This window comes from Thunnus albacares, chromosome 6 (genome assembly GCF_914725855.1).
Source record: "Thunnus albacares chromosome 6, fThuAlb1.1, whole genome shotgun sequence".
In the NCBI taxonomy this organism is placed as follows: domain Eukaryota; kingdom Metazoa; phylum Chordata; class Actinopteri; order Scombriformes; family Scombridae; genus Thunnus; species Thunnus albacares.
The window spans coordinates 7,111,289-7,139,136 of record NC_058111.1 but is presented as its reverse complement, the minus strand read 5'-3'; the positions used below and the strand labels follow the sequence as shown (position 1 = coordinate 7,139,136).

Below are 27,848 nucleotides of genomic sequence, written 5' to 3'. Positions count from 1 at the left end.
GGATGTATGAGATTTATACTGACCACATCAAAGCTCTTTCAAGAATTAACAGATTTATTTCTTATACAAAATACTGTAGGTATTGTATAAAAATTTGTTTACAAATCATGACAGTGACAAAATAAAGGCAGTTATACAGTCCTCTCCCAATTCAACACACCAGGAGAATTACAACACACACAAATCTACTGTAATGTAAAAATACTGGCTCTCTGAAGGCACTTGGTAAAGTTATGAAATTCTGAGATTTAAACTGAATGTAATCACAAAGAAGAAATTTCAGCTCATGCTTGAATCTGTTTGGAAGAACAGATTATTTTTTTCTTCTTTTTGTTCAAAACCAAAAGGTAGCAAACACAGTATAATACAGTAAGTGTACCTGCATTCAAATTGGTGAGATGTTGGTATAGACCAAATTAGACCAGTGCCTCAGTCTCATCACCACTTTGTGTGGTTCACAAACAATTCAGATACAGTACCAAACGTATTGCAAGAAATGTACACTTGTATACTGTTTTATATATAAGTACCATGGATGTATACAACTGAAAAACACTGCAACTCATCTAAACAAATTTTGTTCTCCCAAAATGTGTGTTGGAATATGGTCACGTCCATTCCAATGATAAAATTATGAACTAAAGCAAATATATATATACTGTATATATAAATAAGTGCATGCATGATGCAAAGTTGCAGCTGGTGAACTTACTCAAAGCGGAGGAGTGGATGATCTTCACTCCCATTTAGTTTTCAGTTACTGTTTTCTGTCTCCTACTTGACTCTGCTGGTAACAGACTTCTATTTACAGAGCTTAACCTCAAGAAACAAAAATATCTCAGAATAAGAGTGGCAGGATGATGTAAGATAACGAGGTTAGTCATATTTCCCAGTCTACCAGTCTTTGCTCATTTATGGAAAACACTCCATCGAATGGAATTAAACGCCCTTGTAATGCTTTCACAGACCGTGTTGTCTTGCCTTTATGAATACGGAAATTGTTACATGGGAACAGATTTCATGAGAGGCGTCTAAAGGATGACTCAGAATGTACAGAAAGTCATTTAAAAAGCATAAAAGATACACAAACTATAAACAAACATACATTGATATAAAAACATTAGTGCAAAGTTGTAGAAATACAAAAAATCAGCATACAAAAATTACAAATTGTGTAATAACACTGTGCTTGAGCCAAAAGCAAAGGTGAGGAGCTTATCCTGCCATTTGCTTTGGGTAACTCCGTCATGCCCGTACCTACCCTCAGTCTGTCCGCCTTCCTCTGATTATTAGTACCCTCTTGATTTGACCAGCACCTCTGTCCCTGTTGAACAGTCTCAGGTTCCTGAGTTATGTCAAAGATGAATCAGGACTTGCACAGGTGCCTCGCCTGTCAGTGAGGAAAGAGTGCCTCGTGTGAACTGTAAATGGCTCACGGTGCTTGATGCACTACCAGCAGTAAAACCCCTGGAGAAGATGCAGGGCCTTGTTAGAGCTACATTAGGCTTTTATACAAAACTACTGTAGGTTTTAAACGAATAAGCAAGAAGAAAAAAGAAAAAACAGCTACACAAAGAGTCTCTGAAGCCTGCAGCAGATTTTCATTTTCTTTGTAAAATTTTGGTTCTGTTTTTAAAATTCATTATTTTATTCAATTGCTAACAGGTAAAATACTTAAAACTTCAGGTATGGTGAACTTAAATTAAAGTTTTTCTATGAGGAGAGAAAATTCTACCATCCTCAAAGTTATGACACCCTTCAAAAGCAAGATTTCAACTAAATGAAAGCCAAAAAGGACTTTGATTTCACCAAACAACAGTAATAATGGTTATTTTAGCCCAAAAATCTTCATTCTGTCCCTCATGAACCTGTAATGTAGCCTTAAAGCAAGCCAGTTGTCTTCACCAGATGATTAGTTCAGGGACAGAGACACTGCTGCTTCTTCCTGTCTCTCCCACCAGGCCTCGAGTAAGTTTGGATCAAGTGATGGGTGAGGTTTCTGTTTCTTCAGTTGGTGAGTCCTCCATGTTAGCGCTTACTTATTTCCTTCACTGGAAAGTTCAAGCTCCTGAGTTTATTCAGTTGTATATCTGGCAGTGTGTGAGCTGGTTTCGCGGAGACCTTTTTATTTATTTATTTTTTTTTTTAGCTTAATCGTGTGGAGGAGGTCACTCTGCTGCAAACAGATGGTTGGGGTAAGAGGTGGCATGTTATTGCTGTAACAACTGGGAATTTATTTTCTCTGATTGTGCTGCAGTATCTGTGCCCTAAATCCACTGGTAACAGTCTTCCTCCTGGTACAGCAATCACACATTACACTCACTTGGAAATGTGCTCATTTTAGAAGAGGGGGGGGCTTGACAAAGGAAATAACCCCAATCCTTCACTTCCTTGGAATGCCTTCGGGTGTGTGTGTATGAGTGTATTTGTGCAAAGTATTTACATGGGCACATTAGGTTTCTTAAAGTCAGTAGGAACAGGCTGGATCTAGTTCTCTGACTGGGGTGAGAGGACGGCCCACTTTGGCAGTGACCAGTCTTGTCATTTTGTAAGAGTGAAACCATCACTGCCAGGGCATTTTCCTGGACGCTTCCCTGTCGTCCAGCAGCTCTACAGTCGGGGTCGGAGCTGGGGTGGGGTTGGGAGTGGAGCGGCAGGATGGTTGTAGAGGCAGCGTGGCCGTGGAGGATGACACCGGCATGTCCAGACTCTCCAGGGAGTCAGAGAGGGCACGGTTGGTTTCATGTTGTGGACAGAGGACGTAGCGGTTGGGGTGGTGGACCTCCACTGTGGTCACAGAGTCCAGGCCCTTCAGGCAGAGAGGGGACGGCCCTCCAATGGGGTCACGGCCTCCGACAGCCCCAAGCTCCATGGAGGACTCATCCATGTTGACATACAAGATTTCGTCTGGATCCTGGGTGTCTGGCAGATCCTCAAGGGCTTTTTCCAGCTCGCAGCGCAGGGACTCGAAAGATGGGCGATCCTTGGGGCTCAGCAGCCAGCAGGAGAACATCAGGGCATAGCTAGAGAGAACAAGGACATGTTAATTGTTTAATTAATGTTTACACATTGTTAAAGCATGTGAAAAACAGTAAAACTTCCCTTTACATTTCCCATAGTTTCCCAATAATTGACTGGAAATGAACAGATATGTACAGTAAGTTGTGTAAAATCCTTAGGATGTTAGCTGGAAAGGACTCACGAACTTAACAAAATGATAAATTCATTTTTACTTTGACTTAAATAGATCTGTCAGTTTTTCAGGTTATTAGGAGTGATAATTATTAAGATAACAACAAACAACAAATTTTATATGAAATTCATCTTACAAATTCTATCTCTTCTATTTTCTATTTAACTATTTTATCATTAAATACAAACTCAGAATTTTTCTGGGATGTTCTTCAGAAATGATGGTGCCTATAAAATAATGCATTACATAAAAATCAAGAGATAAGCTGCTTTCCAAAATGCTACTTAACAATTTAGATAAGTGTTTTTTGATTTCATACAGGGTTCCAACTTTCCAAATGGAGGATATCTATTTATACATAAATGCTTTAGTGAAGGCGTGTTTATCAAAGAATCTTTAAGAAACTTGGAAAATATTCAAAGTGCCATCTCAGCCTATTGAAAAGCAGATAGACTGGAACTGTTTAGCCATTAGCCGTGATTGCTTCATAGAAAAAAAAGGGTTTTCTAATCACGAGAGAAGGTACTTCATCATTAGCTGAGTGTATTTTGTGAGGAATGTGCAGTGAAGGAGCAGACACTCACATGCTGTCCAGACAGTCTGGAGGCTGTTTGAGACGGTTACCCTGTCTCAAATAATCATAAATCTCACTGTTTTCAACCCCAGGGTACGGCGTCTGGCCCCGCGTGGCGATCTCCCACATGGTGACTCCGAACGACCACTAAGAGAGAGAGAGAGAGAAGGAAGACGTGAGAGAGAGGGAGAGAGGGGAAGGTTTCAGGAATTTTAATTCCTTTAGGTTTTACACACCTTGCCACACTACTCAAACAGGAATCTGCACTGCTCAAACACTGCCAATGGAAATAAAACTGCTATGTGTGTCTAAGCTTTCCGAGAATCCCCCTTTATCCACGAGCTACTAAAGAATGTTCAACTTTTTAACACTTGAACACCAGGGCCCCACCAACATACAAGCAGTGATATACCAGCTGTTACAGTTAATATCTCATACATATCCCTTTAACATTAGGGTAACCTTGAAGCTATAGTCACCCAAATCTACTTTTTACTTCCAAACACTCACCCCCAGTAGACATGAAAGGTGGCTGTAAGAGGTTTGCACAGTTATTTCTTCCTTAGAACAGATCAAATCTAATAGTTAACACTGAGAGAAAAACTTCTCAAACCACTCCTGCAGCATAATTTTCCTCTCTACTTTGCGTCCATCTGCTCAATAAGTTCTCAACACTCAGTTGTGCCAAAATGTGGATAAAATAGACTAAAATACACAAATACACTCCAAAAGCTTGAAAACATGAAGCTGAAAATAATATAATTAGTGAAATAGAGAAGTGGATTATGCTGCAGCAGAGCTTTGAAAAGTTTCTTTGGATTCTTTGGTACTGATTTATCACCTCTGGAAGAATCTATTGTAACGGACTGAATTCAGGATAACCATCGTTTGCTGTACTTAAGGAAAACTACGAATCTTTTAGAAACATATTCCAAGTCCTATCAAGTGTTTTGATACTAAACAGACAGATGTTGAAGCCTACAATAAATGGTGAACCTTGTGGGGACCAGCCTTTTAGGACCCCAGATGGTAGGTGAACAGATTTGTGTCCCCAAAATGGGACAAATACAAGTACACACACACACACACACACACTGACACAAGCACATAGGAGGTGAACTAACCACATCACTCTTTGTGGTGTAGACGCGGTCAGCCAAGCTTTCGATGGCGATCCATTTGACAGGCATCTTGGAGATCCGTCCCTGCCTGTAGTAGTCTCCGTTGTAGATCTTCTTGGAGAGGCCAAAGTCGGCCACACATACGTTCATATTCTCATTCAGCCTGAGACAGAGAGACCAGTGTTAAAGAGCTGTTTTTGGCAGAAAAGGAGCATTCAAGAAGTGGTGGAAAGCAACAAAGTACATTTGCTGAAGTGCTGTATGTATATACAGCTGTGAGGAACTTGCACTTAAATATTTACTTTTTGTACTTTTTTGAGCCACTACATATATTTGACAGCTATTAAGACTTTACATGCAAAACATACGATCATCTTATAAAAAATGATGCATTGTATATTAAATTATCTATTGTTGCCCTTGAGAGAGTGTCCTTTGATTAGCTTTTGATTCTTTTGGGCTTCCTCTCTGCTTTGAGCTCAGTCTCTTGGTCTTTAAGAATTTTACTTTTTTTTTAAAGGCTGAAGACTTTCCTCAGAAGATCAAAAAAGGAAAGAGATAGACCAAGCAAGAACCCATAAAGGAACTGAGAGAGTAAAAAAACGGAAGCAGATATTGTGCTTACATGCAGTTGCGAGCAGCAAGGTCTCTGTGGATGAAGTTCTTATTGCTGAGGTATTCCATTCCCCGGGCAATATCCGTCATGAACTTTACCAACATTTGAGACGGGAGGTACTGTAGGACAACACAGAGGGAAAAAGGGTTTATACACACATCCACCGCGGCTGACATGTATTTTTGGAACAGTAGAGGGCACTACAGCCTATCTCTGTAATGACCTGTAATCAATCTGAACTGAGTGCTCTCTGCTCCAGATACTAACAGCCTACTCCTGTGGGAAGGATAGGGTTCAACACCACTGTGTTTCTTGAATGTTTGCCGAACGCATGGATGTTTCAACATTTTGTAGGGAATCTTGTTTTGATTAGGCTTGTGTTTCTCAATCCAGCTCTTCAGAGACTCACTGCGTATAGCACTTCTCTATTCCAAAAAACACTTCATCCATTAATAAGTAAAGCTGCAGATAGCAACAACGTACACATATCTTGTGTTTTCATGATCTCAGAGTGTACGGGCTGCCAAAGAGGTGTGGTTTGGGACTGACTGTAACAAATACTTTACATCTATTTGACCTTTGGATCCCGTTTTGCTGACAGACATTAATGTGAACTTCTAAACCCTGAACCCATTAAGTTGTTAAATTGTGTGGAGTGTATGTTTGCATATGCATAAGTGACTGAGTGTTCACATGTGTGTGTTGCTGACTCATTATTTGCAATCAGACTAACCACAGGACAGTCTCCCAGCCTTGAGTATAGCAGATAACTGTGCAGGTCTCCGTGTTTCATATAAGGTAGGATGACCACAGGGGAGGGGTAACCTTCACTCTCCACAGTCTGCAGACACACACCTGTAAAAACACCTCGGCTTAATGTTGTACACATAGACTTCACACATGCTCTGTACATTCAGAGGTTAACAAAATTGTACTCATAATCCCAAATGTTAAAAAAAACTTGAACTTCATTTACCTGTAGTGGTTTTTGGCCACTACAGGTAAGTTTTGGTTTTCTTTGCCCAGGTTTTGAGATATCCTTCTCCAAGAGAGACACATATCTTAATGTTTTGGCCTCTGCTACAAAATTCAAAAGCAGCTTGTCTTTCCAAAAACAATGTTCCTGTGACTTTGGATAATCTACAAAAAAATGCAGTAAACAAGTTTCATTGGGACTATTTCTCTGGCAGAAAGTAGGTCCAAAGAAAACAGTTGATAGTGAGGTTTGTGAATTATCCTGAATAACTGAGATGCTGTTTATGGAAAGACCCATTGCTGTTAAGTTTATTAATCCCCATTGTTTCAGGCAGAAATATCTGAGATGTATATTTCAAAACCAGGACAGAGAAACTAGGGGTAAGTGAGAAAAAATGTCTTGGATGAGCCCACCCTTGACTCGCCAAGAGGTATGAATCTTAACTCACCTAGAAGCCTCATGACATTAGGGTGGTCAAACTCCTTCATACAGGCAGCTTCGCGGAGAAAATCTTCCATCTCTGAACGGGTACAGATGGCAACTGGAGAGGAGACAGTACAGAGGTGAGGCCCTGTGGTTTTGTATAGCTCAGTGGGTAACGTATAGCCAGGGTAAGAAATGAGCCTTTATTCCGGAGGGCGTTTTGGCACATGGATATATTAAACTATTAATTAATTCATGCTAGCAGTTTTAACCACTAAGTTTGTTTTAACTTCTTTGCCACAGCTTGAGACTCGCAGAATGTCTCACTGAAGAGGGTGGTGCTGTTTTTCCCAAATCTAAAAAAAATCATCTTTTCCCCCTGAACTTTTGGGGGTTTTTACACAATTGTCTTTACTTTGGCACTATGGTTTATGTGGGCTCAAATCTTTCTTCTGCCAATATTACAAATTGCATCTTTGTCTGTTTTCTGATCAAAAACTGAGATTTTTGCCCCCAAACACCCATTAATTTCTGACCCTGGGGGCTGTGTGTTAAATGGCTTGTGTTCCCAAAATGAAGGGATTCATTGTGGTCACTGCTGAGTACTTTAACTGTCTACTTACTCTTCATAGTCTTGACAGCAACTTTGAGAACCGACTCCTCCTGAGTCAGCAACCCTTCCATCACAGAGCCGAACTCGCCTGAAGAAAGAAATTAAAACATAAACACCAAGTTTAAGATGCCACAAAATTAAATGTCTCATTTATTAGTGAAGGGTTGTTAGTCTCCCGACATTACGGAGTACAGAGCTATAAAGTTATCACACTGTAAACTGTTCAAGGTCAAAAGCCATTAGTGTCAGACGGGAATTACTGGAGATAAGTGGAAAGAAAGCTCCGGTAGATAAGTCCTGACTGTGTACCAACCTTGATACAAAAGTGTTCACAAAAGCCTTTTTCTTTGCTGTTTGTCAGGCACTCCCTGCGTCTTAACTGATACTCTACATATTAACTTCAGGCTGTCCCAGAAATGAGACTGACACAAAAAAAAAAACCTACCTTCTCCCAGGGTTTTCCCAAGGGTTAGTTTATGTCTGTCCACCATCACATCTTGGAGCTTTTGCTTCAGCTCATCACTGATGCCCAAGCTGTTCACTGAGGAGGAAAAAATAAGGAATTTCAATGGTGTTTGAACTTTAATGAAGAACATTGAAAAGAGAGAAAAACAGACAGATTGTACCAAGCGGACGCCCTTGCTTTTCCAAAACCACAATACCCAACACAGAGCCAAAAACAATGTGTTAATAAACACTGCCAGATTTAAATCAGAATGAAAACAAGACTGTCAGTGGAATGACACAATCCATTTTCTGGTAAAACTCAACACAATACAAAAAATGCATTAAATCTTTTTAGTTTTCTTCTTTTTGTTAATGTGAAAATAATAAAATTTAGAGTTCTAACATTAAAGCATTTAAAGCTGTATTAATGGAAAACATATTTTAGAATCTATTGTTTTTTCTTGTCCTTTTTCAAACATACACAAAACTCTTTCAGTCCGCTACGCGTGTATCTGTAATGGAGCTGCTTTGTCCTTTCAGGCCATTTTTCAGGTGTGAGAAACATGACCATATGATCCTTCAGGGAGCAGATTGGGGTGGGGGGGGAGATGAGGTCAGAGGTATTAAACTGGTTTAAACATTTCTGAGTCGCCTCAACCTGCTGGCTGTCACTGAGCTGTACGGTGGCGAGCGGCCTTCGCTACAGACATTAGCTCTGTTTTTACATCTGGGCAGGGATATGGCAGGGCAATGACATGTTTGAAGATTCCCCTCCAGATGCTGCTACACCATCAATCTGCCACGCGTCGGACAATGATGTGCTCAGTCCACAGGCATGTCCCAACATAAGCTAGCGTGACCAGCTATTAGCCAACGCATGCAATAACAGAAGCCCCAGGGTTCGGATTCGTCCTGAGAATTGGCCAGAATTACTGGTCAACATTAGCAGCATAAATCCCGCCCAAATCCCTCCAATCTGGCCCTTCCTTCATTCCCCCATTCACTTCCAGAACACATTATCTCCACATCTCTTTCTCTTGGCTCATCTCATTTTACTCAGTGAATGAAAAAGGGTCTTTTTTTTTTTTCTTTCTTTTTTTTCGCTTTTTCGCTCTAGTTTTTGCCTCTCCCCTGGCCTCTTTGTGGCTGTGGCAAGCTGAGACTTGTGTATGAGGTCTACACAAATATTGAGCGTACACCAGGGACAATGTCAGGACTTGAATGTGACCCAGCTGTGTGAAATTTGAGTCTGTACGCTGTGTTTACAGGTGCGTATCTCTGTCTGTAATCAGGAGGATTCACAGGGGCTGCTGACTGGTGATAGCACACAGACAACTGCAATCTAATGCTTTATGTTCCACTGGTACGAGGTTGTCGCTCCAACTGGACGAGACTTGAAACTCTGACTTTGCTCCCTGAAGGTCAAATGATCTCCTCACTCCGGTCAGAACAGTTGAATAACTCATCATCTGTTGTTACAGCTTGCTTAAGTTTGAAATAATCCCTTGCAGAGGTTTGTCATGTCACTCTCTCCGTGATGTAATTGTATCCCTTTTCCCACATGTTTGGCCTCCCCAATATGTTGTTATCTTGATTCCACCTTCCCCGCCCCATCTCCTTCCTTCGCTCTCTCAGCAAGATGACTAAACTGTACTCAAGCCAAACTTCACTCTGCTGTTTACGCCTGAGAGCACAGAGCATAACTTCATGGATTTGCTGTACATCTAACTGATATGATTATAGAAAGATTACGTTATTAAGTATAAGGGGCACAGTGTTGTTGTGGAGTAAGTCAGCTGACTGAACACTCCAGGGCTGTTTTCACAGCTGCAGGAAAAATGACTTAACCCTTAGTTGTTCATGTTCTTGCCTTTGATCAACAAAAACAAACTGAGGACGTGCATCCTTGCTTGAAATGTGAAGTATAGAGCTGTCATTGTGTGTCATTAGAGATTTCCTTCATCTGAACTGTTGGATCCAGGCCCAGGGCATGAGAGGAGATGCTATTATACAGTGTTTTTGTATTGCTATCTATCCTGGGGACAGAGGCCCGTTTGGGCATGCTGAGAGACACACTTGCTCTTACTCTCTTACCGCTGTAGGGACAGTCAGCGCTGGCAAAGTCAAGCGTAAAGTGTCATGTTTCTGAAGAGCATGCAGAGGCAGAGAGAGAGAGGAACTCACATGTTGCCTCTGTAGTCCTGCGGCTGTAGGTGCGGCGAGCGCGGTACCTGACCACCAGCTCCCCGCTCTCCATCATGGGCTCGAACGCCTCTCTGTGAAGAGCATACACACATCATTCAAAACAGGGTAAAACACAGCGAGAGGTCGCTCAAACAGATGCGTAAACACAGCTGAAAGCATGGCATTGCTCCATAATTCATAACACGGACTGTTGGTCTTTCAAAACAGATGTCTTCTAACTCATCCAAATGCTACAGAATGCATGCAGAAGTGACGCAGGAGCTTTAAAAAAAAAAAAAAAATACTGTAGGCTTTTTGGTTTTGGCACAGCTATCGAGTCCCCTCCCTTTCACCCACGAGGAGCATTAACAGCCTACGCACCCGAAGCGCGTCTCCTTGCGCCGCAGCTTGGCCACGTAAACAGCCATGAGCACAGCTATGGACACGGCACCGGCGATGGCCATCACCACGTACCACCAGTGCCAGGAAAAGGCTGGAGGCGATGACAGACCTGAGGGAAGGCACATGAACAGGGACAAAAACAGCAATTAAGTTGTGATTTGTCTTATTAATTAAAGGTAAAGAAATATCTACAGCTGTATTATTTATTGATTTATTCAGATTTAATCATCAGATAGCCTATTACTGCTTTATGTCACTTTTGTGGTGCCTTGCATCTACTTCCATTTTTACATAATCATGTGAAAATATGTTTCAACTGGTCAAATCAATGAAGTGACATCAGTCCTGCCTTCGAGGATTATTGAGCTTATTTCTACTCTTACTATAAATGCTTTTTTCCTCTCGTTCTTAAAACATCTACTTTATCTTGGTGTCCCTCATCGCTCACATTAAATTTAATTGCAGCAAACCCACAAGCTACTGCTAAAACCCTACCATTGTTTTCAACTTTTCCTCCCATTCACACTCATCCTCCCCCGACTTTCTCTGCCTCTTCTTCTCTTTTTATCTCCCATTCTTGTTGTTTGAATTGTCTGTCTAGCTCTATTAGACTAAGCAAACAAAGATGCTACACTGTTCCTGCCTGTTATAAATATTTATGATGCGTCTCCTCATTCACCCCCACACCCCTCTTCCCCTTTCCCCGTCTCTCTGAGATCCTCTTTTTCTCTTTTTTCTCTTCCTTCCTTTTTTTTTTTCTGCGATACACAGGAAGGAGCTCTCAGGCTCATGATGACTGAGAATAAGAAAGAGAAGTCCTGTGCTGGAAAAAAAAAACCCCCACTGTGAGCTCACTTCCACTGTCACTGTGTCATTTTGTGCCACTCTGAGAGGTCATAGCAGAGCGTGTGTGTAGGTTTGCATGTGAACGCTGGTTATTACTCACCTCTAAATTCCTCCATTTCTGTGAGAGTGAAAAAAAAAAAGCAGAACCAAGGTCAATATTGTGACTTTCAGGAGAAAAACATCTTATTTTTGTGAAACCTATAATGACACTTTCATTCCTGAAGAATTAAATGAAACAACTTTTGGAAAAACTGAAGTTGTAAGACAAAATCTAACTATTGCTTGCAAAATTACTGTTTTTGTAAACAATGAAATAGCAGTTCTGAAGGTTCCTCAAAAAAAAAATGGATTGAATGAATCTTAAGTAATCTACTTCAGAAATCATCCATTTTTTAGATTTAATCCCTAAAAGAGAATATTATTTTCCATCTTCTTGTCACTCACCGGGAGCAACAAGCGTCAGAGTCTGTGTGGGGGTCCAGGGTCCTTGCCCCGCCCCTGTATAGGCACACACTCGAAAAGACACATTGGACAAAGGGACGGACAGATTGATTGAAAGCTCTGTGACCAGTCCAGTATCCACAACAAACTGTCAACAAAAGAAAAGAGGGAGACTGTCAGTATCGAGCTGAATGGATATTTGTCAGTATTAATCCAAATTACATGAACAAGGTTAGAAACCATGGCAACCTCGCAGTGTGTTTTGCTGTGAGTGTCCCGGACTGACCTGCTGTGTGGACGGTGTGCTGTACTCCACCATGTAGCCCTGTAGCTCTCCATTCAGCTTCCCTGGAGGCTCCTCCCACGCAAGTAGCACCTCTGTCTCATTTAGCACCGCTGTGACGTTAACTGGTGGGTTTTCTGGCACTGGAAGAACAAAAAAAAAAAAAAAAACAACTTGAAATTGAAGGCATTTCACTTTTCACACAGCTACGTGACTTATTACTTGTTGAGTTGCTGTAAAGTTTGGTAAGCATGTAGCTTCAGGGTGCGGCGGCGTATGTGTCAAAAGATTTTGGGTATGAATGAGGAGCCGGCAGTGCTCCGACTGTGAGCCCGGTGGCCAGGGGCCAGTGGGCTGGGAGTTAGCCAGGCGTGTGTTGTTTTGACAGCCTGGAGCCTCGAGGGTGTGGATAACTACAACAGCTGGAAAGGGAAGATGTCAGAGAATGTGGAGAATTCAGCTTTATTAGGACAAAAAAATGGCAACCTAAGGGCACAACAGACAGGGGCGATTAGCTGGGTTCAGAAGCCACTGCACTCTGTCTGTCTCAGCATGGTTGGGGGAAACACAGATGGATACGTGCTGAGGCCTATTTCTCCTTCCTTCACACTGTCCAGTCTCGGCAGTCGATCCCTATTTTTTTCTTTTATTCTCTGGACCCTGCCCTTTTCTTTCCTGGCCTTCTGGAGTAGAGAGTGAAAAAGGCTGCTGGCAGCAGAAATACCCAGTGGAGAAAAAAACCTAGTTAAATAACATGCTAGAAATAGTGTGAGGAATGTGTGTGAGAGTGTGTGTGTGTGTGTGTGTTGTTATTAATGCTCTGTATAGCACATAAATCCAAGAACCTTTTCGCAAGGAGACGACACTGCTTATTTCCTTTGTGGGCGTTTGAGTTAAGGCTTACAAAGTCACACAAACTAGCTGGACACCATCACACGCCTACACTAACACTCACACACACACACACACACACACAAACACGCACATACACACACACACACACACACACACACACAAAAGTCAGTGTGAGTTTGGGAAACATGGCCTAGCCTATGGATGATGTTATCAGGAAGCGTTTGGCGGGTGATTGTTTCCACATGTGGTCCCCGTTCTGCCTGCCAGCAGCAACAAAAACAACCTCCAAGTCAAGTTCGTTCCAGCAGTTCGTCTCCACCTATACTCCGTCATCCATTAGTCTTTCTGCCTCTCTCTCCACTTCCTTATTGCCTGGCTGCTTGCTTTCTCACTTCCCCTCCCCTCCTCCTCATTTTCTTTCTTTCTCCCTGCCTCCCGTTCTACATGATTACATCTCCCTCTTTCCAAGTTTTCTTCTCCCTCGCTGCCCTCTCCGTGGTAATGCCTCTCTTTTCATGCAGCTACGAGTTCAAGCGAACGGAGATGGTAACCGTTGACGTAAAAACTTCGTGGAAGAAAAAAACACTCCAGTTGCGAGAGATTTTTGGGAAGTTTCAAAAGGAAAACCAAAAAACGAGATGTGTGCTGGTATCGTTTTTCTGAAATGCAGAAACTACAAGGTCTTCCACATGAAAGCAGCGCAGGCTTGGCAAGAGGCTGAGAAACAAACACTTCTGAGACACAATTAGTTCACAACAGCAGAGGTTAACATCTGCACCCATGGCAGACTACTGTTTCACATCCTGTTGTGTGCTGCTATTTACGAAGCAGTGTCACATAACCACGCTAAGAAGCATTTAAACACGGTTTGAAGGCAGGGCAGTTACCCTCAATTTCTCTCTGTAGGCTACATCTTGTCCTCTCTGTCTCTGCGTGGGTCAACACATGGATGGAAAAGGGTCATCCTCAAGCCAAAAATTGAGTCATGAGCCCTGAGATCCGGAGTCTGTTCCCCCATAAATGAAAACAAATTCAGCACTATACAGGAAACATGTTTCCAAGATCAGTCGGAGCATAAATATTAGTGTCATCAAAAATGTTCAGGACATCCAAGTTGTTTCAATTTTTATGGTGGAACAGACTGTTGTCCGTCCTCGGCGAATGGGATTGTTTAATGATTGTGGTTGCAATTTGCTGACAGTAGTAGGTCTATTAAACTGGATCAAATGTGACACGCCTATTAAACCGGATCAAATGTGACACATTTGTCTGTGTGCTGCCACGTAGTCATGACTCACTTTCATCAGAGCAGTAAGTTTGAGTGTTCTGCAATTCAGCATTAATTTTATTTTAGGGGTACAAACAGATGTGATGAAACAGATGTGCAGAGGGAACCAGGACAGGAGTCTCTTTGTTGCCTTTTCAGTATAACAAACTATGTTAAAACGCGGTGTGAGCCTGTCAAATGTTGATCATTTTGTTTGGTTGTTTGTTTGTTTTGGATCGATGCATTTCTGGAGTTATTTCAGGATGTGAAAGGAAACGGCATTTACAGAACGGGTATGTAGAACATAATCTCATTGCAGCTTTCGGATTAGGAGGGTGACATGGGTCGTTTCGCTTCCTCTCCCACCGACCAGGCCGCCCCCCACCCCCCACCCCCCACCCCCTTGCTTCTCTATTCTCTCATCCTCCGGGGAAAATAGTGGGCTTTGGGAAAATAGCAAAATGAGTGTTTTCTCAAAGCGCCCCCTTCCCCCGTTTCCCTGCTCTTCCATCCATTCCTTGCTTACTCCCACCATCAACCCACTTCTTTTCTTTTTGTTTTTCCCACAGTGCCTTGCTGTGTGCTCTGGAGGGAGAAATCACAGGTCATCTGAGGTCAAAAAAAAAAGGGGGTAAAAGAAAGATGAAGCAGGGGAGCTGAAAGACTGGATTCAGAAAAAAAAAAAAAAAAAAGTTGTTCTACTTGTTTGGAGATGCAGGAAATAAATTCCTCAATAGTGTTTTTAGGATTCGAGGATGGAAAAGACTATTGTGAGAAAATGAGGGAAGAAGAGAATAGCCCGGTCTACTCGAAGGAAATGGAGGATGAATGAGAAGAAAAAGAGCTGGCAGGAGAAGAGTGTAATAAAAGTGAACAACGTAAGAATTAGGGAGGAGACAGAGGAGCAGCAAATGGGGATGTCTGTGCCAGGATGACATTTGTAGTGCAGCACATAATTGCACAATTTATTAATGAGAAACAAATGGAGCAGAAAGATCTAAACAATAAGACCTTTTGGGAGTTTTGTCCCAGTCTTCAGCACTTAAACCACAGAGAGACATGGAAAATCTGGCTGAGCTGTCAGTAGTCTACCTCTCCTCTTCACTCTCTCACTCCCTTTGACCTTTCAGTACCTCCTGAACTATCTTTGACCACCAGCTGAATCTTATCCTTTTTTTTTTTTTCATCTTCTGACTCATTAGGACAAGTGCAGAGAGAGCTGCCAGAGCAAAAGTGGAACAATATTGTCCAAAGGGAAATTGTACAATTTGGCAAAACAGGAGTTTTTTTTCCCAGAGAAACGAAACAGAGCTACCTACAACTTTTTAAAATAAAGAACTGAAAGTTGAAAATCCTATCCGTAGGCAACGTATCTCAAAACCACTTTTTGTCCTTCTTCATTACGGCGGCTTTTTAAGGAGTTCTACTTCTCCCTTTTTCTGTTTATGAGAAATGCTGCATTTAAATGTTTTTAGATTATAAGTAGCTTCCATTATGGAAAGCCCCCATCATTCCTCCCATGGCATATCTCTCCTCTTACGCTCTTTCCACTGCTATTCATCCAGGGATAGAGACAGCATGAGCTGGCATGGAAAATCCCACCTCAGTTTAAACTCAAACACACAGCAGCCTAGCATTACAGTTTGGATAGAGTGCTGCGATCCTAACTGAGGCCTTTCAGGAGAATTTAACGTCCGCCCTCCCTCCTTTTTCCCCTGTCTCTGTCTCCACCCTACCCTGTCTCTTCAATACCAGTCCGCCTTCTACCTCAAGAGTTTACATTCGAAACTGGGTTCACAGGGGCACAGTGACTCGTGTCTGGTATTCTTCATAAACACAGATTAAGTTAAAGCAGCACAGGAAGGACTATTATGACTAACAGTGCACTGTAACTTGATTCGATGACTCCTTGTTATCATACAGAGGGTTCTGAAGAAGTCGAGCTGAAAAACAGTTTGCACAATCACAACAGCAGTGAAGACTCATGAATCAGAATCATGATTCTTGAGGTAAACACTTTTAAAAAGCCATTAAGAGCCCCCTGATAGTAAGGAATTCCCCTTTAGGCATTTCGCCTTCTTACATTAAGCTGTCAAAAAGTGAGCATGACTGTGACTACTGCAGGTGTCTTTTGGGAGTTTATGAATTCTAGGCAGGACAGCAAACGATCAAACAAACAACCCAAGGCATTAGAAATCATTAGATTAAGCTGCAACACAAGATGCCAAATACTCACAACCTTAAACCACTGCATAGGCAAAAAATGTTAAAAAAGTTAATATTGAGTCAAGTAAGTCACAGTTTTGACTTCTCATAACAATAAAAAAGTTGCAGGAAGGGACTTGTCTCATGTATGTAAAAAAACACTAAAACAACTTTGAAATACAAATGTTCAAATGCAGACCTGAGACTTCACCTGAAACAAGACCTGAAACTTGACTTGGACTTGTCTTGTTTAAATTGAGACACACACACACACACACACACACACTCTCACACACAGGAACAAGACGTGCACATTGAAAACAAACATCTCTTCACTTGGAAGCCTCTCACCTCCTTCTAACGTGCGTAGCTCCAGCCAGTCCGACCACTCAGACGGGCCCTGGCTGCTGTGACAGGCCACCCTGACAGCGTAGCGACTGTGGGGCTCCAGGTCCCCGATGACGTGCGTGGCCGGTGGGATGTTCACATTTTGGTTGTGGATCATCTTATCCGGGCCTGCCGTGAAGGTCTCACCCGAATGTTTAGCCTGGAACATTCAGATAATAAACTTAAATGTGTTGTGTTATATATATTTTTTTACAAATCATTTTGATACATAAATATAAAATGAAACTATTGTGAAGAAGATTTGCAGCGTCGACCTGCTTTTACATCAGATTTCAGATTATGAGGTCAGATTTGGTGAGTGATCTGTTTTATTGCTTTATGGCCAGAACAGGAAGAGGACTCTGTTATTGTGTGCAAACTTAACTAAAACCTTTGAAGTGATGGAGATGGATGGAGATGGAGAAATAGACTCCAACATGTTTATCAGTTGTGATGTCATATTTATATTTTGATGATTTTTATGTGTGTACTTCTGTTTGCAAACTCACTTGCCTCAAATTGCCTCTCATTTTGAATTGAAGTGTTATTAATTATCAATACTTTAATATTTTAATTACACAATAAAACAATTAAATCAGTGTTGAAAACAGGTGGTTAATATTATATGTCAATATATGTGAATATTGGAAATCCATATTTGACTAATATCAACGTATCTGACATCATTCTTATTATCAAAATTAATTTGTGGATTTGAGTTGGACTGCAGACGTTACTTTTTTGTAAATATTATATGTAGCAGCTTTAAATGTTTTAAAGTATGTTTACACGATAGATAATAGGTGAGGATCATTAATAATTTACCATTCATATGTCAAGACGAAAGCAAAAAAACATATAATTCCTATTTCTACACTCACAAACCTTCATTTTCCTTATGACCCTTTATGCAGTGACTGATAATACTGGATATGAGGTAATGTGGAAGAAAAAATAGGGGGTTGGACTACGTGTGTGACGGTGGTTGGGGGAGGGGGTTATTAAGTGTTAATTTCCAGAAATGGTGTAAAACTGCATCCTTGCTGTTTTGAACATGATCCAGACTCAGCAAGGTGCACTGAAAGCAGAACTCAACCAAAAATCACGGGCAGAAAGCTGCTGTCTCTGCAAAAACTCTCTGTGGTAAACACATTTAAAGAGGAACACAAGGCTGGAAAAATGCTTCACTGCAACAATCTTTTAAACCCACATGAAAGTTTGCCGGTTTGAATCATTGTCCTCCGCTGCATCGCTCATTATCATGCGGCTCCTGCAGGCTACGGACTGCACTTCACAGGACGGGCTTACAGTCTGAGCTGAAAACTTAATGAACTTAATGAACCTAAAAAAATAAATGAGCTGCTACACAAACAGATTAGATGTGTGTGTGTGTGTGTGTGAGCAGATGATGTTTTGCGCTGCTTTGACAATGAATTTTACTATATTCAAAAGCTGCATGAGTAACAGTAGTAGTCGAGAGATTTCTCTTTATGGCGTGAGTTCTGATTCCAAGGAGTATTAACTTGTATGAATGAGGAGTGTGTATGAATGTGTGTGTATGAAAAAAGAGAACCAGATAGTCATCCCTGACTCGATGAATCACCGTCCGGCCTGTAAACAAGTGCGTTAAATCTAATTGTACAGCTCAGCCCTGAGTCACACTTCAGCCTGCATTCCCCTCGCATGGCTCAGACCCACAATACCTGCTGTCACTGCCTTTTCCTGTTTTCTTTAACTGACTTTCTCTCTCTCTCTCTCTCCATTTCTTCCTTTTGTTCTTTCATTCTTTCTTCCATTTGTGGAGCACAGTAACATCTTTCTGCTCTCCGCACTGTAGCCTTTTTCATGTTTCTCTTCGCCACACAATGAACCGTTAAATTCAGATTTTTGCCCCATTCTGCTGAAGCCGGCCCCTCGCCTTGTTCCTCTGTGAGGGTGAGGGAGGGGTGAGGGGATTGGAGGGGAGGGGAGGGGGGGGGCAAGAGCAGCAAGAGGTATGAGGGGCAGCTTTATTAGAACCAGACGTTTAGGGGTGGTGCTGTACTGCTCCGCTTCTCCAGGAGAAAATGTGCCTCCTCTCTGCTACGAGTTGCAACGGCCAGAGAGCAGGATAGTGGCAGAGAGACTCCGACGGAGAGAGCGAGCGAGGGAGGGAGCGGTGCTACATAAGATTAGTCCAGGAGGCCACTTTCCCAGAGTGAAACCTGATCCACTGGTACACGAATAAAGCAGGGAGGGGTAGAGGATGAGTTAAGAGAAGAAAAGAAAAGCAAGCTCTCTTTTCTTTAAAATTGGGCTCGCAAAAAAGGTAAGGCTCTGGTCTGCGGAAATCAGAGTCGAGCAAATAGCGGAAGACTGATGTGTTTGTTTAACATGCAGGTCAAACAGTTGCAGTGATTTTTCCAGGCTTGTTTTCTCAACTAGTTGTCGTATTCTCCTCTCACAGTTATCTCACCTGGACAGAGCAACGGATTATAGTGTAGTCGCCTCCGAAACCAGGCTGCCATGACAAATGGAGAGAGGTCTGAGTGATGTCCACAGCTTTCAGATTCTGAGGTTGGGATGGGAGAACTAAAGAAAGAAAGAAAGTGGGCAATTAACATAACTCCAAACACTCAAAACATACCCAAAGTGAACAAAGAGGGCTTCCACAGTATGACACCTACCAGTGATGGTACCAGATCCAGAGGTGGCGACACCCTTGCGATTATGGGCCTCACAAGAAAAGGTGCTGGTCCTGTTCAAACCTGGACGGAAATATGAAACGACATGTACGTGTGAAGAGGGAACATCTGGGGGTCTTCTAAATCCAGAAATCCTTGCTCAGCATGCTGAGTTGGATATAATGTTAACGTGAGAAACGGTGTGAAAGTTCGAGCTGAAGTGAGAATAGTGGGAGGGTAATAGTTTCCATAAGGGAACGTGATCGCTTTGTCAACAGTACCATGATTAGTTATGGGGGTTAGTATTTGCTTGTTGATGCAAGAATACATTTTTAAGAGACCGGTGTGCAAGGTAAAACTATCGGTTTCAGCAGGTCGTTACTGTTAGTCTAGCTCAAACAAATAAAACATGTCTGCCAGAAATGATGCAGGTCCACCTTGCAATAATCAGTGCCAAGCATCTTTCCACCACATTTCATCAACATCAGACTGGCAGTCTCTTAAAGGTAAATCCCAAACATTCTTGTTAAAACTGCTCCCAGTGTTTCTGACTTATCACGCTCAATTTAAAAGCTTTGACTTTTTATCATAGCACCACTGTCAGCAAAAATACTACACGTGGAACCTTTTAATGTTTGCGCAAGCATGTATAATCCCTCCAAGTTTTGTCAAAATAAAACCAGTGATAGTTTTATCTGATTTTTTACAGATACACATCACTGTGAAGTCTTGATCTATATATTTTCCTAGCTGTATCAACATTTGTCTTCATACTGATGTAGAAGACGAATCTGATTTAAAATAATCAACACATGCATGCACAGTAAGCACTGATTTGGTAATTTGCAAGTCAAAAGACAACTGGGTTAACACTAAATTTGGCATCTTGGTTACATTCAACTGTTGCTTCAACAGCGTTTAAAACATTATATTTCACTAGATAGTAATAAAGACCTGCTCCAAACTGAAATATAGTCATTGAAATACTGTTAAAACAATGTTATATGTTATCATGATGTCTATATTGCATTTTTAGACAATATTACACAAATTCCATCTTTAATAGGGAGACTAACTTAATATCAACCACCCAAGAATCGTTCTTCAACTTAAGCATCTTTAACCTACATATTCAAAGTCTAATGGGTTGTTGTTGTTCATGCCTGCAGCTTGCTGATAATGAAAAAAAGATTTGAAGTTGAACATTTTGTGCAGTGTAGTTTTGAGAACAAAAAGAGTTCCAGGTGTAAAAAAAAGGCTGAGCTGTTGCCTTCAAGAGGCTGGGGCTCCTCTGAAGGGGGCAAATCACTGTGACAGACACTGACATTCAGCAGAGAATGAGTCCTCTCACAAAGTGACTCACAGCATGCTCACACACTCGAAACATTCCACAACATAGGCTTACTCACTCACACTCACACTCACACACATACTGAAACATGTGACATTCAAGTTTTATCACTGTTATCTAACACACCAACATTGTCAATCAGCCACAAACTGAGACACGCACAGAATTACGCAGTGTGTTGCTCTGCGCCGACGGCACCATGCCTCCATTGTGTTGCGGCCGGAAAAAGAACAGGGGGTACAATCCTCGCCGGGTGAAGCGAGGGGTTGTGAGAGAGAGGAAAAGGAGGGAGGGAGGGAGGGAGGGAGGGAGGGGTGAGGGATGACCACTGGCTGTGTGGGTAAATGAACTGCTCATCAGGCCATCTCGAGATTATGCCGCTGGCCCTTCTGTCTCCTTCCTTCCCCATCAGCAAATCACAACATCCCCTGACCAGCTGCAAATGTCATAATCAGTCACTAGGTAGAACTCCTGAGTGCACGAGCATACCAGTGTTATTGACCGACAGCGTTAATGTCAGCTGGGAAATACAGTCAAGGCTTGGTGCGTCCTTTAATTGAAACAACAGTGCGGACAGAAAGCAAGATGTGACATACTGTACTTTCATAGTTTTGTCTCTACACTCCAGCATATTGGATTTAACATTTAGCCTCATGTGACAAACCTAACGACTGTCGTTTACACTTGGCACGAGGTGACTCCAATAATGTTTACAACAGCAAGGAGCACTGACGAACCAAGTGGTATCAATGACCTTGATAACGACCCCACAAGGGTTAAATACTCAAGATTCCCCACTGGTCAGTTAGAGCAGCGACACATCTTCAAGTATTTTCAAGTATCTTCAAGTATCTACATCCAAGTCCAGCTGCCCTTGATTCAACCATCTTTGGATAACTATGACCATAATCATGGATTTAAGGCTACAGCTAACAATTATTTTTTTTTTATTAACGATTAACCTAATCATTTTCTTGATTAATAGAATAAACATTTAGTCTGTAAAATGATGATACATGACAAAAACTATGGTTTAGGGTGATGCAAGACACAGGGCTACACAGTGGAAACTACCTCAAATTTGAAGTTACTGAGACATGTGTTGTCCTCGATTCCTTAATAGTTGAATGAACTTCATGCCATTTCTCTTTATGGGCATATTGAAAGATGATTTGTGTTTGCCTTTGGTTTGGAGCTGTGGTCTGCCAGAGCAGCTGTCCATTCCAGAGATGTGAGTGTAAGTTACTGTCAAACAGGTCCTGGTCAACACCAGCCAGCCAGCTCTGATGAGTCAAACCAGATCTTTCAACCGACCGCTGCCGCCGCCTCATTCTCCCTCCTTCCGTCTGACTCAGCCTGGCCTCCTACTACTGGACTTAACATAGGCCAGCTATCTGGCAGGCAGCTGTGGTTTGCATTCAAGCAACAACAGAACCCTCCTCCTTTCTCTCTGTCTTTCTTATATCTCCCTATGTCCTCTGCTCATCTATTTCCTCCCCCCAATAGTCCCTCTTGTGCATGCTGCTCTGCCTTTACCCGTCAACCACACAACCACAAGACACATCCTCAATGGATCTGCTGGCACGGCGCCAGGCAGCCAGCTCTCTCTGGGGAGGGCGGTAATTTGGTGGTTGTGTTTAAGCCAAAGAAGGGGGGATTTCGAAGTCTTTGAAACTATAGAGGACAGTTACTTTGTAGCTTTTGAAGCCGTCATTATAACCATTCTAAACAGATTAAATTAAAATGTTCTAGTAATTTAAAAACTTTGCTACCTGGTGCCAAAAACTGCTAACAGCCACTTCGTCTTTGACCGACTGAGTGCTGAGATGAGAAATCGATTCATTGTTTAGTCAGTCGGTAGAAATCATCAATAACATTGATAACTGATTCAACGTTTAAATCATTTATGAGTTCCAGCTTTTCAAATGTGTGTGTGTGTGCGCTGCTTTTTAGTATAACCATAAACAGAATATTGGGCTGCATCAGTGCAAAGTGGGAACACTCGAGGAGTTGATTGAGGCCGTATGTTTTAATGGATCTGACTGAGCAGTCTACATGTGGTGTTGAGTGCGGAGGTAATAGAGAGTGAAAAATGACACCTGTGAGGTTGAGTGTGGAGGGTGACAGGGCCACCGGGTCTCTCAGAGTGTTTAGAGGAACGCCGTCCTGCAGCCAGATGACCTTGACTGGCTCCGGAGGTCCGTGGGCCACACATTGCAGACTCAAGGAGACGTTGGCCACTACAGACATGTGCTGGGGCTCCTTAGAGAAGTGAGGTAGGCCTGAGAAAGAATGAGCTGAATCAGGCTCTATACACTTTTAACCATCCATATAAAACTAGCACTTTTTTGTAGGTCTTTATATATGTCAGGAAGATAAGATGAACTCACCCTCCAGCTGAATGCTCCCCTCCTCTGACAAAGTCTGGTGACCTTCTGACATAACAGCACATCGATAGGAGCCCATGTCTGGAAGCTGGACCTTCTCAATACTGTTATGTGTTACAGAAAGGTGCAATTTCAGAGATTTCATTAAGATCAAGCAATGAAAAACCACATAGATAAAACAGGGAGATAAAAGCACAAACCCTGACTACTTTCCTTCCACATTTTGCCATCCAATCATACTGCGGTTAAATACATTAAGCTACAGCACGAGAGGCACGTGGGATTTTGCTTGGGTTTTATCATTCCTTTCAGACTTAATTTCAAAGTGCTCCACAGTGACTGGAAGACAGTATTGTGACATAATCCAGCAACAGTACTGGTTAAGCTAGTTGAAAGGTGGAGGAACAGGAAATAAACAATCAGCAGGTGCCTAGGTTACATTTTTAAGCCAGGTGTGGCTGCTTCACATTCATGATGATCATCATTAAATGTCATGCACTGACAAAACCAATTAGTGTAAGCAGAGGAAACCGCTGCTTACGTGAGCGTGCTCATGATCGTCCAACTGTTGTGGCCGGTATGGACTTGGAACTGGTTGGTGTCTGCATACTGAAGTGGCATGCCATCTCTCAGCCAGAGGACATCTGGGGGGTCCTCTTCCTCGCCCCCTGTACCCTTCAGGGTGCAGTGCATCTTGACAGGTTTGCCCAGGGAAGAGATGACAGTAGCGGGACTCTTCTCAAACTCCAAATCTTTGATCAAGAAAGGGATGAAGCAGGAGTCACCAGAAATGATAGATAAAATCATCAACATACAGCGCACATTTACAACCTGATAAAGTTTTACACAGGCAATAAAACAAAGTCTTATGTTACAGCATACTGTTTTTCATAAGATACTATGGCCTTGATCTGATGTTATACTGCCGTTATACAATAAGTGAGAGATTAACTGACAAAAGAAATTGCTGTTGACTTGTCCATTAGTCAACTAATTGTTTCACCACTAAAAGCTTCATTTGCTTGTGTGCTTGCTTTGATAAATGTGTTAATTTACGCTGGACGGGTTCGTCTTGGGTGAGATATGATAATACCAGGTAAACCCAGAGTTTATCCGCCGCTACACTGCCTTTTGAACAAGTCCTGTTATCTTGTGTCCCTCACCGATAGAAGGGCTGACCTGAAAAGGACAGAGCTGATACTGGGACAAAGGCTCCTTGTTAGAGGACGGCTGCTCCTGCTGCTCTAACAGTGTCAGAGCACAGAGAGCTCAACACAAACACTAAACATATTCAGGTTTTCTCTCTAACAGCGAAGATACGCCTACAGGTCGCCTGCCAAGACGTCTGCAAGTCTGTTCAACATCCAAAAAAAATGATACGGAGATGGTTATAAATATGATGAATATAAAGTTCTCTGGCTGGTTTTTGCCTTGTCTTACATTTCTTACATTTAAGACATTCAACAGTAATAACAGGTATTCCTGATGATGTTGAGGGCTAGGCATGCGTGCTGTCTCAAAGATAAAAGAAAGGTCTTTGCTTTGATCTCCTCTAAGACACAAAACCGGCCAAGATGCATAAATATGATGGGCACGGATCTTTCCTACAGGATTCCTTTTCTTTTACAGCATCAAATAAAAATGCTAAGCATCCACGTAGCTGCCAAGGCAAGGAATAACTTCTCTTGATAAAACAGGAGAAAGATCAAATAATATAAGGATATGTGAACTTGGCTTGTGTTCTCAGATTTCAGAACAAGAATAAATCACACTTGGTTCACTGACTGATGCCTGTAAAGATTTTCTCAAGCTTGTCAACCCGCCTTCCTATTCTGTTTCATGGCCAACCTTCAACCTTTGACCCCTTCACTTTGACCCAAAGAGGACTCCATTGCAACCCATCTCATGGAAAAACACACATAAACACCCATAATTCAACTGCTAAAAACAGACTTCTAGTGTAAAACGTCCACTTTGGCAGCATTTTATTTCACCCATTAGTAGATCATACCCTTGATTTTTTTTTTTGTAAATGTGCATTTATTCCACACAACCACACACCCACAGGCAGATACACAATCCAGCATTCAAAAAGCTTGTTCTGGGAGCATGCAATAAATGAAGTGGCCCGCTGAGTCCCTGCTTCACTGCCTCGCTGTCTCTGTGTGCTTTTTGGCGTTAAAAGTCATTCCTTCCTTTATTTTTAAGCTTGGCTGAGCTCTTTCAGAAATCTGCACGGTCGTGACTTTGTTCTTTTTCAGTGCCATGTTGAACAAAAACAACCCAGACTTTCCTTTCTTTGACTCTTCGTACTGCGTTCATATAATAATAAGCTTGTAAACCTTTTACGAGAACGCAGAGGTAGACAGACAGAGCAGGCCGAGGTTAAGTTGTGTATGCCTGTCAGTGTATGTGTGTGTGTGTGTGTGTGGCCTCCAGTGATTCATTTATGTGTAACTACTCCGTCTCCTCCCTTATGTCCCTTGAATTCCTTGGAAGTCCTACACTTCTTTGTAACCTCTCCTCTCTTTCTCCCCATATCTACTCCTCTCACTCGGAGAAAACGCTCAGATGTTAAATGTCAGCGGACATGCACATACCAAAAATACCCAACACAGTCTGTGCATTTATCCTCCACTGACGCCCTCCTTTATCTTCCTGGCTTTTTAACGCAACGCGTAATTCAGCCCCTCCATTCACTGCTGCGCCTTTGCCCTTCTCTCATTTAGCCCCCTTTTCATGCCATTCTTTGGATTCATCGCTACACATTTCGCCACCTCCCCTCCCAACTCTTTCTCAGCCGCTCTTGCCCCCTTACCCCATCCATCATTTCACTGCTTGAGTCTGAGTCAGACCTGCTCTGACTCACAAACCAAAGCATTTTCTCCCCCCTCCCGCGGCTCTCCCACCCGAGCCCCTCCTCATCCTTCACATCCCCTCACTTCTGGACCTCAGCCATCCCTACATCCAAATAGGAACTGAGACATCAGGAAAAATTCTCCTTTGAAAAACATCAGTCTAAGCTTATAAATCACCGTAGTGGCTAGTAATCTCTGTCCCTCCTGGTCATACATCTGCAGAGGGCAAAGGTACAGCTTCCAGATAGACAGCGTGACCATAATGGTCAAAACACATGAGCTGACAGGTGGAGGCCTCTAAAGGGACTCCGTGTTCTCATCCACAGGCTACGGGAGCTAATGGATTGCAAATCTTAACAGCCAGGTTGATTTTTATAACAGATAAGGACTACTGAACGATGGACAGGGTTTCCTCACGTGCATTCCTAATGTAAAAGGAACTGAAATGTAAACAATTTTCCTATACAGCAGGATGTATGTTGCTCTACTGTTTGCTTGTGAGTTGTGTGTTATGATTCTCTCGATTCCCAGCAGGATTTATTTTAAGCCCCTCTGCCACCTTTCCCTGCCTGGAATACATCTCTTAAAACTTCACAGTATGCCGGATATGCCATGACTGTTGGGAATCTTGGTCTGGATACCTGGTTTAGATAACTTCACAGCAAGAGTAAAAAGCAGAAGGGGGTTCATGCTGCACTTGATCTGAGAAACAAGAGCCTTTCAGCAGTCCAGCTATTGACACCGCTGAAAGAAAACAGCAGCACTCCAAAACATTAGTAAGACTACCTGCCAAGTAATGCTGTTCTCAATCATCGACATCAGCAAAACACAAGTCATCTCGATCTGAGGTGATAAAAAATCTCAGACTGAAGCAATAAAACTAATCTTTTATTCGTTTTCTTTGTTCACCTTGTTTTAAAAGGCTTTTTTTTATGAGTGAAGTGAATTCCTTCATGTTGGCCAGATGTTGACAAACTTGCAGCTGTGGTTGCTCTCGCCACCCCAGAGCAAATTAATTTAACGAGTTAGGAGCAGAAATGCTGGCTGAGCTAATTGCTCATTACGATGTTTTTCCTCGCATTTAAGTTGAGTAACAACAGTTCCAATAAATGCTGCTTCTGACTTACCTGTCAGCGTGCCTGCGGTTACTGGCCAAGCGGATAAAACGACGGTGAGGATCAATAATGACCATTTAGACCCGTTTATGGTTTTTCTTGACAGGAGATCACATCTGAAAACGCGCTTCATGAGAAGAGCAGTCATCTTGGAAACATCACCGGACTCCATCACCGCATCCCAGCAGCGCAAAGATTCAAAGTTGTGCGCAGAGAAAAAGTTTTGCTCTGACTCGGGCAGATGCTGAAAATGTGATTATCCACAGATGGAGCCAATAGCAAAGCGGATCCCGTCGTTTCAGTTCCCTTTTAAAAAGAAAAAAAAAAACGTCAAACGTCTTGTTTTCCTCTTATATGCTGTTGTTTTGGTTGATCTCAACACTGGGTCCTGTCCACCAAAGTTTCAGTTACGCAAAAAGCGCACAGCACTGGGTGCGCCAAACTTTTCTGCGGCTGATAAAGTTGTCCAAACCCGAGTCTATTTCTAGAAACCGAGGGAGTATTTTTAACCCTCTGTTTCCTGCACTCTGTCCTCCAAAGCCTCTCTCTCTCTCTCTCTCTCTCCTGCCTACCGGTTCTCTCAGACTCCCCCAGACATTCCCCTGCCTCTTTCTTTTCCCCTCTCCCCCCCTCTTTCAAAC

At 42.3% G+C, this 27,848-nt stretch overlaps 1 protein-coding gene across 1 annotated transcript; it reads right to left on the bottom strand.

Annotated features, from left to right (window-relative positions):
* Positions 1 to 36: 36 nt before the first annotated feature.
* LOC122983927 (tyrosine-protein kinase receptor UFO) lies at positions 37 to 27,823 on the bottom strand. The gene is made up of 20 exons (XM_044354125.1): positions 27,220 to 27,823; positions 23,776 to 23,986; positions 23,238 to 23,338; positions 22,947 to 23,129; positions 19,500 to 19,580; positions 19,289 to 19,404; positions 16,798 to 16,993; positions 12,123 to 12,262; positions 11,840 to 11,984; positions 11,496 to 11,513; positions 10,529 to 10,658; positions 10,148 to 10,239; positions 7,962 to 8,057; positions 7,527 to 7,604; positions 6,929 to 7,021; positions 6,238 to 6,359; positions 5,514 to 5,623; positions 4,892 to 5,051; positions 3,778 to 3,914; positions 37 to 3,023 (listed from the first exon to the last, which is right to left on the bottom strand). Exons 1-20 carry the CDS (start codon positions 27,377 to 27,379, stop codon positions 2,564 to 2,566), a joined length of 2,829 nt encoding a protein of 942 aa, XP_044210060.1. The 5' UTR covers positions 27,380 to 27,823; the 3' UTR covers positions 37 to 2,563.
* Between the last annotated feature and the right edge of the window lie 25 nt (positions 27,824 to 27,848).